The following is a 12,704-nucleotide window of genomic DNA, read 5'->3' as shown; positions in this document are numbered from 1 at the left end:
AAGTGTCACAAGTGCGGGGCACAGGTGGACCCAAATGCAGAACACAAACACATTTCGTAACATTAACAAAATAGGATTTATTAATAATTATAAGGAAAGCCAGAAAACAAGGATAGTTCAGAGGGAAATCAAGGAGTAAGTGTGGCTGGACTAGGACCTCAGGACCCAGACATGGACTGGGACTTGGAACTCAGGACTCAGAACCTGAGCTTGAAAACTCGGAACATCAGAGCCTGGACTTGGAACTTGGAACATCGGAACCCAGAGCCCGGACTCTTCCTGGACACAGGACACAGAGCCGGGACTGCTCCTGGACACAGGACACACTGTTCCTGGACACAGGACACAGAGCCAGGACTCTTCCTTGGACACAGGACACAGAGCCGGGACTCTTCCTGTACACAGGACTCAGAGCCAGGACTCTTCTTGGACGCAGGACACAGGACACGAAGAGACAGTTCCCCACTCAGGGTAGAGGCAAACAGCCAGACCTACCCAGCGGAGGAGAGGACACGGGGATACAAAACCACAGAACGATAGACAGTTCTTTATCTTGACCTGAAATAGCTCCAAGTAGCGGCAAGCCCTTGACGCGGCCAAGGAACTACAGACAGCGGCTCTTGTCTCACTCTGGTGGGTTAACTCCGGCGAGGTAGCTTAACGGCTCGTTCCAGTGAGGTAACTTAACGGGCTGGCTCTGGTGAGGAGAGGCGACTTACTGGCACTCGCTTCGGGGAGAAGACTTGACTTGCTCCACTGATATGACTTGGCTCGCTCCGGCAAGGTGACTTGCTTCAGTGATGTAAGGTGGCATCTGGTGATGCACTAGCCCCTAGTAGCTGTAAGCCTGACACTGTGTACTGCTGGTTCAGCTGAGAATAAAGAGCCTTTAATTACAGAGCCCAAGAAACACGGGGAAACAATGAATTAAAGGAAAACAAGGAGTCAATGGTCCCAATCGTGACACAAAGGAAGTTTAAAGGGAACTAGGGAATAACCGATCAGGACCATGATACAAAGGTGTACTGCTGAAGTTAGTTGGCCATTGTAAATCGTCCAGTGATTAGGTTAGAGCTAAATCAGGTTGTCGGAGGTTGCTAGGCGATGTGGTTCAAAGTGCTGGAAAGGTCTATTCCACGCTAGTTAGCTAAATAGATAGATAGAAAGAATGATTCATTGAAAGTGGCATCTCAGAAAGATAGGGTTATAAAGAGGGCTTTTGGCATATTGGCCTTCATTAATCAGTGTATTGTGTATAAGCATAGGGATGTTGTGCTGAAGTTGGTGAGGCCAATTTGGAGTATGTTGTTTAGTTAGGTCACCTACCTACAGGATAGATATCAATAAGATTGAAAGAATGGAGAGAAAATTTATAGTGATGTTGCCAGCAGTTGAGAACTTGAACTACAGGGAAAATTGAATAGATTAGGACTTTATTCCCAGGAGCATAGGAGAATAATGGGAACATTTGATAGAGGTATTCAGAATTATGAGGGGTACAGATAGGGTAAATGCAAGCAGGCTTTTTCCACGGAGGTTGGGTGAGACTAGACTAGAGGTCATAGATAACGATATATGTCATTGATTTGGATGAAGGAATTGATGGTCTTCTGGTTTGCTGCAAAAGGTGATGAAGGGGCACATGGTGTTGAGGAAGCAGGGAGTCTGCAGAAGCATTTAGACAGATTAGGAGAATGGGCAAAGAAGGTGACAGATGGAATATAGTGTAAGAAGTGAATGGTCGTGCATTTTGCTAGAAGGAATAATAGCATAGACTATTTTCTAAATGGGAGAAAACTCAGAAATTAGAGGTTCAAAGGGACTTGGAAGTCCCCGTGCAGGATTCACTGAAGTTTAACTTGCAGGTTGAGTCAGTGTTAAAGAAGGTGAATGCAATGTTAATTCATTTCAAGAGGACTAGAGTATAAAATTAAGGATGTAATATTGAGGCTTTATAAGACATTGGTGTGTCCGTACCTGGAGTATTGTGAGCAGTTTTGGGCTCCTTATCTAAGAAAAGATGTACTGGCATTGAAGACAGTCCAGAGGAAGTTCACATGAATTATCCTGGGAATGAAAGGGTTAATGCATGAAGAGCATTTGATGGCTCTGGGCCTGTAATCGCTGAAGTTTAGAAGAATGGGAGGGGGGCTCTCGTTGAAACCTATCAAATATCGAAAGACCTGGATAGAGTGGATGAGGAGAGGATGTTTGCTATGGTGGGGGATTCTAGGACCAGGCGGCACAGCCTCAGAATAGAAAAGCATCCCTTTAGAACAGAGATGAAGAGGAATTTCTTAAGCCAGAGGGTGGTAAATATGGAATTTGTTGCCAGAGATAGTGGAGGACAAGCCTTTGGGTACATTTAAAGCAGAGGTTGATTAATTGTTAATTAATAAGGGTATCAAAGGTTGCAGAGAAAAAGCATTAGAATGGGATTGAGAGAGATAATAATAAATTAGCCATAAAGGGATGAGGTGCAGACATAATTTGCCAATTGCCCTAACTCTGCTTCTATGTCTTTTCGGAATCTGAGGGAAACTTCTTCAGTCAGAAGGTGGTGCAAATGTGGAACGAGCTGCCAGCAGAAGTAGTGGATGTGGATTTGATTGAAACTTTTAAGAGAATTTAGGATAAGTACTTGCATGGGAGAGGTATGGAAGGCTATGGTCCAGGTGCAGAATCAGAGTTTTCCCATGCACTAGATGGGCAGAAGGGCCTGTTTCTGTGCTGTAGTGCTTTATGACTCTCTTTGACCTGTGAAGTCATGATCACTTCACGCTTGTCATTATCAACCTGAATTTTGTGCTTAAGGAATGGTAGTGAGGTTTCAGATTGTTGGGTACTACCCGCTTGTGGGTGCCACGGTTTCGAATTGCTCTAAATGGGCATTTGATCTAACAAGGTGGCCCCTTCCCCCATCCCTTGACCAATAGCCCATTAGTGACTCCCAGTATAACTTACACACTCCGAAGGCTCTCTGGTACCAGATTCAACAATGATCCTGATAAAGCTTTTGACATCCTCTGCAGCAATACTTCTAAACATTTTTTGTGCTGGGAACTGGCTACATTTCTAAATTGATATGCAGGTCTAAGCATTTTTGCGTATTTTTACTCTAGATTTATACACGAAAGCTTACAATTAAATAAAAATGCAAACTCTGAAGTCAAATGAAGCTGAATAATTTGAAGCTCACCCTGTTTAGAAAACAACAATGAAAAATGCTTACATCTGCTGGAATTGAATCATCCTTGATCCTGACAGACTGCCTAATGAGAAGTATGGAATCACTGACCTTCAGGGTGATCAGGCATTTCCATTTCATTTATCCAATTAGCAAATTTAATGCTGAAAGTTGTTCTTTCCCTGGATTTTTAAAAAAAATTACATTGAGTAAAGCAGGTTTTGTGCAAAATCACCTAACTGCTGCCACTTTCAGAATTAATGGTGATGTGGCATGGTGCATTTGCAAGACATTTTACAGAGCATACCTCACACATCTCACAAGCTCTATCATGTGGATTTATGTACAGTGTTCTGTTAACTTAAAAATCATCACCACTGTCTGAATTAGAATGGAAGCAGAAGAAATAATCTTTCAAAAATATAAATTGGAAAGAACATTATACAAGAACATCAGTTTAATTTGTAGAATTCATCTTCTTTGAAGCTGAAATTCCCCCCAAATTTATTTTATTTCAAAATCCTTCTAGAACTTGACCTAGGGTTAACTGATGTGCAATACTTAGACTGTAATATTCATGTAAGTGAGGAATTAGCTTTAACGTTCTTCACATTTTGCTAATTATATTACTGGTAATTTCTTTACAGCAAAATAAATGAAGAAAAATTTGATTCTAGTTTGCTTCCGTGACAATTTGCTTTGTCTCTTTCATTAGTGGATCTTGCTGTATAAAGAAAAATATGCCATCTTGTGCTGAAAGAATATTTATAAAAATAGTAGGACCCTCTGCAAAATTTCTGTTGGTTTTTCTGCCTAATGGAATATAAAGGATGTTTTATGTTTGAAATATAAAGTAATTATAAAATATATTTAGGTGCTGAAATAGCAGCGTGTTTGGAATTGTAAATTTGAAAGTCATATAAGCATTCCATTGCAGAATGGTGAGAATACACACTGTCATTTTAAGAAGTCATCATTTCACTCCAAGGATAGAATTCTCTTAATCTTCCTTTTTTATGCCCTCACAACTCACCTTCTCATCCTCCACAGCTAGTGGGCAAGTGCTTTGTTTCCTGATAGTCGTCAGTGGGAGCTGACTGACCACCTGCAGGTGTACAATAGCAACTGGTTAGTTAGGAATTTCCTGTCCATATATTCACCATAGTCAGCAGCACTGAGCACACAACAGTGTAAACACATTTCCTTCTGCTCCACTATTGAAACTGAAGTTTAGTTGCATTGGCTTAAATTTAGTGTGACTACAAAAACAATTTAGATTGCAGTACTACTGCTCGATAGTGGCTTTGTTGCTGTAAACTGGGATGAATTGCTCCCGAAACTAAATAATGCCTGACTTGAGAATGACGTCAATCCCACGACATGATGCTCCTTGGAGTTCAGTAACACTGAACATTGTTCCTGATTCCCAAGTTTGACCAGATAATAAAAGATAGTATCTATTTCCAACAGATACAGAAAAAAATTGACATTTCAACATTAAGCTAAACTTGTATTTAAATGGAACATTGTATTTTTGTCTTTATCTGCATATTTTAAACTTTCAGTTAATGGAATGTGCTTGATGAATTAACAATTTCTCATTTCTTTAACAGCAAAGTGCGACCCCATTTGTCTGCATGGTGGCGTGTGTGTGAGACCAAATAAGTGCCTGTGTAAGGAGAGCTACACTGGACCTCAGTGCGAACAAGTAGATCGAAGCATTGACAGAATGGCAAGGGCAGGTATTATCCAACCACCAGAATTATATATATGCCTTTAAGTAATAACTTGTACTAATTTGCTTTAGTAGTTAATTAGATTTAAGTTCTAGTTTTAAAAAGTGACCTCCTTCAGGCACTAAGCAAAAACAACTTCTTCTTGTTTTACAGCGGTTGGCACCCAGCTTAATGGTGCATTACCACCACCTTCTGCTCCAGAGTGTGGATCAGACGATAGACTTACATTCTAAATCCCTTCACCCATTCCCACACATGCACATACCCTAATCTACACTTTATCCTTCCTTCTTTGGCCATCCTAGTATCCTGTTCCTGCTTATCCATCATATCCTATAAAAAATCCCTGTATCCCTTAAGAAAGCTAAAAGTACCCTGACCTGTGCCCTCTCACCCATGCCCAGTAACCCTTTTAACATGAATTCCTGCACCCCCAATTCCCTTAGACTAATTCTCATCATCTCTCTCTGTATCCCATTCTTCCTGCAACTCAGAATTACATGTTCTACTGACTCCTCTTCCTGACATTCCTCACACAATCCTGTCTGGTGTTTCCCTATCATTTTCAATGTTTGGTTTAGTGCACAGTGCCCCAGCCTTAACCTAGTCCACACAGTTTCTTCAAAAGCAAAAACTTTTATTTAGTTTGAATGTATGGTCTGTAAAAGGAAAATGGTACTAATTTAGCTTATTGGTGTAAATGCCACAATTGATCTCAGTGTTCCTAAGAACATCAGCTTGGATTTTTCATCCAGTTTGCTTTCTTGGCAAAATCATTTGTAGAACCTAATACAGATTTGTAAGGCTTCCCCAATAGTATCCAATAAAGCAATAAATCTGATTGTAGTGTATAAGAATGTACAAGGGTGATATATTAACTCTGGTTAAACCAAGTGTGCTCTGGGAAAAGGCAGATTCTGCTGAGCATCTTTCTAAAAATGCCAGGGTACACGTGTAGTGACTCTCTTCCTGACTTACCAATGCCTTTCCACCACCTACAGGTTATAAGTGAAGAGTGTGATGAAATATTCTTCACTTGCCTGAATGAGCGTGGATCTAGTAGCTGGCAATGTCCAACACACTCCAGGATAGATTAGCCCGTTTGATCAGCATCCCCATCCACCCCACCTCCCTAAATGCTCATCCCTTCCGTAACACCAGCTGCATTGTGCAGCAAGTTTAAAACGATCGCCTGATAACGTCTCCAGTGCTTGCTCCCCAACAGCACTGTGAGGGTAAAGTGTCCACTCACACCACCACAGGCAGTTAGGGATGGCCGATGGATGATGGACGTACCAACAATTCTTTGATCCTGAAACATTAATAATTTTTTTTTAAAACCTTGAAAGAAAGATCAGCATTCCATTTGCCTTTTTATAACTCCATCAGGTTTAATATCATCGGAATATGTCGCGAAATTTGTTATCTTTGCGGCAGCAGTACAATGCAATACATGATAAAACAGTGAATATATACGTTTGTACTACGGTACTTTAATTCAGAGCTAAATTAAATAAGTAGTGCAAATAAAAACAGTGGAGAGGGGTTCATGGTTCAACGTCCATTCAGAAATCAGGTGACAGGAGTTTTCCTGAATCGGTAGAGTGTACCTAGATTCCAAAACTTCTTTTCTGTTTCCCAGGGATCTAAAAATCTGAAATATAGCTAGAAATGGCTATCAAATCAGGCAGCATTTATGGAGGGATAAACAACACATAACCTTTCAGGCTTTTCATCAGAACTGCTACACATTTTCACTGTGGCACATTCAAAATAAGTGCGATGATAGTTTACCTCAGTAAATACTGTTTGAAGTTTATCGCATTATTTGGTTTTCTGAAGCATGTTATTTGGCCTTTGGTTCAGTATTATTTTGCATTGTTTTCTTGCACAGCAGTTTGCCAGCAGCCCAGGAGAAGTGGGAAATGTAACACCCCTACATGGCTTTGGTTCTTTAATGTGGACACCAGACAGTGTGAACAGTTTCTCTATAGTGGTTGTCAAGGAAGCAAAAACAGATTCAATTCTCAAGAAGAGTGTGAGAAAACCTGCTTACCAAGAAACCACCAAGGCACAGAACTGATACAAGGGATGAATAAATAAACTCTTGACCAGGCATCTTTTAGTTTCTTCCATAATGAGAGAAAAAACAAATACATTTCATATTTTTGATGTATATTTTACATAGGACTAAAAGATTTTAAAATTCAAAGATGGGAAAACAGGTTAATTCAGGTTTTTATTATCTAACCTTAAATTTATTTTAAAATGATGTGTAATATCTGAAGTGAAATACTAGAAATTGTGATATCTGAAAAAAAAACGATCAAATTGTATAAGCTCATTACAGGTCTGCCATTCACCAGATTCTAATTGGTGTGCGTAGATTTAAAACAAAGACATTTAAATGTATAATTTCTTTTTAAATTTTAATATATTGTTTATGTAAATGCATGCTTAATGTCCTCAAGAATACAGTATTATACTGTGACCATTGAGCTGATAAATTGTATTTTTAAACATTACCTGTTACATGCTGAATTGCATTTGTTATTATACTATATGTAAGCAGCAGATATGCTAAAGTATATTTTTATTACAGTAGCTAAAAAAGTAATTGACCACTGATAGTTCTATTAAACTTCTAAGGCTCTCTTTGTGGGCCTCTATCGATATGATCATTAAGCTATAACCTGGTGGTGGATAGGCAAGGGTGGGAGATACTGATCAGTAGCAGATTAGTGAAGAAACCATTGGTGTTTGTGAAGGACTGTTGTCACCAGGTTTTTAAATGCTCGGGGCTGGGAGCTCATAATGCAGTTGGAAAGATAAATACCAATTGGGTGCACCCTCTTATCACACTAAACATGATATGACATTAACACCCAAAATCCAATCTCCTGAAAAAGTTTGTAAAACTATGTTTTGCGCACGGAATATTGCACTAAAACAAGATATCTGTGATGTTATTGGAAGCCAAATGCAGCATTCAAAGCCCCCTTGCCATCGCAGAGCAGGTCATTGGTAAATGAGCTCTTGCTTAAAGATCCCTCCACACAGTAGCCATAGAAAACACTGCTGCTGAGGTGAGACAAAATGCAGGGGGGCAGGCACTAACCAGTGAGTCTGGGCATCCTTCAGTTGATGGCCTAACTTGATCAAGACCCATTCCACCGTGAGGAGGTAAACTGGTTCATTCTTGTCACATGTAATGAGGTACAGTGAAAGGCTCCAATTGCATACTGTTCATGCAGATCAACTCATTGCACGGTGCATTGAGGTAGCACGAGATGATGACAGGATGTTGTACAGAGAAAGTGCAGTGCAGGTAGACGGTAAGGTGCAAGATCATAATGATGTAGATTGTGAGGTCAAGGGTCCATCTTATCATTCAATAGTCTTATAACCGTGCGATAGAAGCTGTCTTTGAGCTTAGTGTTACATACTTCCAGGTTTTTGTATCTTTTGTCCGTTAGGAGAGGGGAGAAGAGAGAATCTCCAGGGTGGCTGGAGCCTTTGATTGTGCTGGCTGCTTTATAGAGGCAGCAAGTAGTATAGGCAGAGACCCTGGAGGGGAGGGAGGCTGCTTTCTGTAACGTGCTGAGCTGTGTCCACAACTCTGCAATCATGGCAGAGCAGGTGCCACACCAGGTTGTTATGCATTCAGATATGAAACTTCCCATGGTGCAGTGTTACAATTGATGAGGGTCAAAGGGCACATGCCAGATTTCTTTCACCTCCTGAGGAAACGGAGGCACTGGGGACCATTCTTGGCCACGGTGTCGGCGTGGTTGGACCGGGACTGGCCATTTGTGATGTTCACTCCTAGGAACCTGAAACTCGCAACCCTCATTGTTGAAGTAGACGGGAATGTGCAACGCCTCCCTTTCTGAAGTCAATGACCAGCTCTTTTGTTTTGCTGATGTTGAGGAAAAGGTTGTTGTCCTGATGCAATGTCACTGGACCCTCTTATTTCCTTCCTGTTACACAACTCATCATTATTTGAGACGCAGTCCACTAGGCTGGTATCATATGTAAGCGGTCAGATGGAGTTAGGGCAGAATCTATCCATGCAGTTGTGAGTGTATAGGGGGTAGAGTAGGGAGCTGACATGCAGTCTCGTGGGGCACCAGCGTTGATCGTGGTGGACGTGTGGCTGCCTATCCTTGTTGATTGTGATCTGTTGGTGAGGAAGTCAAGGATCCAGTTGCGAAAAGAGATGCTGACACCCAGGTTTAGGTACAGGGTGGGGTAGATGACTGCAACGTGTGGCTCATAACTGATTTGAAGAAAGAGCCTATGGTCAGTGAAGGGAAGCTGACAGAATGATTCTTCATAACGCTGATCATTGGAAACTACGGCTGGCACTTATCATATGAAGATTCCTCCGTTGTTTTCCCAGTTCCAATTTGCTTAGTGTGCTACTGGTGGTTCTGTGAGTGGCCAGGGAAGGTGTTCGGTAGTACTGAAAAGCTTCGGTGTACATTAGCAGTGGAGGAAATGTGGATGCATTACCTCTGCTGTCGTTAAATACAGGACTGATGCCTGACAGCTGTCAATCACACTGGTGAACTGTGCATGGAAGTTCCCAGAGTAAATTCCCAAGGGATGAAATTTTATCCAGAAATTAACACTGAAGCAAATCTATCCAAGTAACGTGTTCTGTGTGATTTGTGCATTAAATAAGAGCTAATAGATCTAACTTCTGGACAAAGTTTTTTTTTCTTTCAATCCTTATCCATTTATAACACAGTAAAACCCTGCCACAGGTTAGTCTTCATAGACAAATATCCTGCTATAGAACACTTCTGTTCCCCTTGTATCAATTTTATTTATCAGATACACTTTACCAGACACGGCCATGCAGAATTCTATCCAAATACATCAATGTTTCAGACTTTACCTTGTATATTCAGTACTTAAATACAACAATTTAACTGTGAACATGAGATAAGTTGAGTTAATACCTGGTTTGGTGAGGCAATTCCTGCAAATAGTTATGCAAAGAATTATTAAATGTTTAGTTTAAAAATCGCTTCTTTATATCACCACTTAATAATCATGAGATTTTATTTTTCCAGTAAATTCATAAGTGGAAATAACTGAGATAAGACAGAAGCTATGTAGATTTAGTACTGAATTCAAGTAAGCTTTTTTTAAATAAATAATTGGTGATAAGACTAAATGACATAATTTGAAGTGAAGAGAGTGACCTGAAATTTAACGCACTGCAAGGCACTTACAGTGGCTCAAAAATTTGGTTCAAAATCAAACAAAACAATTGACCCAGACAGAGTTGTTATACTTGCATGACATGCCCACAGCTCCAATGAGTCAGATTCCTTATATCATCCTTTATTAGCAATTAGTAAACATACCACTTAGCATATTTAAGAGTTGTCTCAGCGTTCAGCAAAGATATAACCCCCACCAGCCCCAAGCTACAAACTGACACAAAAAAAGCGTGAATGCGAAACTTACTCCCTTCAGCTTTACTACACCCTCACTAATGTGACTAGTTACCATAATAAGCACACAGCATGGACTACACAGCTCATACTGCGCGGTTTATGTTTGCGACTAACACAGGAAACAAAAGATGAAAAAGGGAAAGGTTTAATGTAATGTGGAATAATGTTGTTTACTGCTGGTCACTGAGGCTCCATATATTAGTCAAATACAGTATTGTATAAAGGAAATTATAAATACAGTATTGTATACTTTCACAATCAGACTAAATCTGGAAAAGTTTGTATTTAATATTTTAAGTAACAATTGAAAGTAAATAAATTAAGTTATCATTATTATCATTGATTTTTGAAATAAAAGCAGAATCTATCAGTGCTAACCTTTTTCTAAAATAGCTATTGAGGTATTGTTTATATGGAATAATAAAGCTCGTGTATTTTTTCTTCACTCCTATGAACTCATCAATGCAAACTATGACAAAGATACTACTTTTAAACAAAAGGCAAAGTTTCAGTGATTTCAGCAGCATTGTGGGGATGGTTTAGGTGTTTCAAGTAAGGGAAGAATGTAATTGCAACAAATACAAAGGATTTATTGAATGTTGCTATTGATTGGACTCAGTGTTGTACAAATTGTTAATCATAAGTACAAATGAACTTCGAAACACATGGAGTGAAAAACGGACTACCTGGTGGACTACTGCAACAGGAAAACTGCAATGGATTTAAATTACATTCCTGATGGGATGAATGGGTGACCTTAGATAAGATGTTCCAGCTTGTTTCAGTATTCTCCTAATTGTAACATTTGGACTCCACATTTGCACACCTACTGGGAAGCAGAGTCAAGCTTCCCTGTGACTTCACTCTTGAGCAGTTAATCAGCCTACCTGCAGCCCAGTGTCAGAAATGTAACAAGAGTGAAAGACAAACAGAAAAAGGAAGAACGTGGCCAGACAAGCATTACATGTGGAAGCCAGGCAAGGTTTCAGGTCAATGATACTTCCTCAGGGTAAGTGGTGCATGTATAGTTTTCAAAGCAGAGTTGGGGAAAGAACTGAAATGTAGGACAAAAGATTATATAAAGATCGATGAAGATAGATCAAATGATGAGAAGCATGTTTACTGACGATTATTCTGGCATGTTAATGAAATGGGGCAAAAAAAGACACAAACTTGATCATGTGAAACAATGAGAGAGAGGTTGACATGGAGGGAAATTAAGTTGCTCATCCCAGAATATACTAAAATGCCTAGAAGGACATAAGATGTGTTCTTCTAGTTTAAATTGTTTATCTAGCTTACATTGAGCTTCGCAATGGGAGTGGATAAGACCACAGGTTAAAATGGAGTGTGACTTTGAATTAACGTGGCAAGCAGCAGGAAGGTCAGCACCACCCCTGTGGATTGAATGCAGATGTTCTGCAAAATGATCGTCCAATCTGCACTTGTTTCTCCAATGTGGAGGAGGCCAAAATCTGAACTTTGAATGCACTAAATCACGAACACGAATCTGGAAATCCAAAACAGCGCACTAACACACAATGCTGGAGGAATTCAGCAGGCCAGACAACATCTAGAAGAGGTACAAGGTGGCAGGTGATAGGTGAAAGCAGGAGAGAGTGAAGTGAAGAGCTGGGAAGTTGATTGGTGAAAGAGGTAAAGGGCTGGAGAAGGGGTATCTAATAGGAGAGGACAGAAGACCATGGAAGGAAGGGAAGGAGGAGCGCCAGAGGGAGGTGATAGGCAGGTAAGAAGGGAAATTGAGAGGAAAACAAGAAGAATCCAGGAGTGAAGTTGAGAATGTTCTGCACATAAATGGAAATAGACTTTATTTTCATTTGCCATGTTTTATTCATATGTATATAAGTATGTTGAAGACTCACAAAACCTCTTGGTTCAAGGTTAGTTGTTAATTTTAACTATATAATAGTTTGAACTCCCTGGCATAAAACTTGAAAGAATATGTGATAAAATGAGTATTTGGAACAGAGAGACATCATAATGGTGAAACAGGATCAAGGAATTAAGAAGTCCACTCTGTTGTACATATACTTTCCTACACACTGTGCAATTCAAAACATCAATGGAGAAGTTGATGATCGAGTAGGATGTGGTTATTTACAGAAGAGAAAACAAGCCTAACAATTAGGCAAAAGTTTATATACATTATTTCAAAATGTGCTTCTTACTGTCAAGGCTTATGTTATTCTTTATCCTTGAAAGTACTTGTGAAGTTGATTTGATCACCTTCTTAAAGTCATTTCAGTGAAAGTGCTCCCACAGTACTGAAGGATAGGGAAGATGAAGACG

The 12,704-nt window shown here is 39.9% G+C and overlaps 1 protein-coding gene across 4 annotated transcripts in view; it reads left to right on the top strand.

The window, feature by feature from the left end:
• The window catches only part of hhip (hedgehog interacting protein), a 354,853-nt gene extending 344,082 nt beyond the window's left edge, over nucleotides 1-10,771 (top strand). The window contains exons 13-14 of one of the 4 annotated variants that reach the window (XM_073042967.1): nucleotides 4,801-4,925; nucleotides 6,821-10,771. In XM_073042967.1, the coding sequence (XP_072899068.1) occupies nucleotides 4,801-4,925; nucleotides 6,821-7,006 (311 nt within the window). In that variant the 3' untranslated portion in view covers nucleotides 7,007-10,771. Of the gene's footprint in view, nucleotides 1-4,800; nucleotides 4,930-6,817 lie in introns of all 4 variants that reach the window. The other 3 variants (XM_073042966.1, XM_073042965.1, XM_073042964.1) reach the window with 3 other exon arrangements.
• The last annotated feature ends 1,933 nt before the right edge of the window (nucleotides 10,772-12,704 follow it).

The sequence above is a fragment of the Hemitrygon akajei genome, chromosome 4, assembly GCF_048418815.1.
Source record: "Hemitrygon akajei chromosome 4, sHemAka1.3, whole genome shotgun sequence".
Lineage (NCBI taxonomy): Eukaryota > Metazoa > Chordata > Chondrichthyes > Myliobatiformes > Dasyatidae > Hemitrygon > Hemitrygon akajei.
Note: the sequence above shows the minus strand (reverse complement) of the source record. Positions and strands in the feature narration are given on the sequence as shown.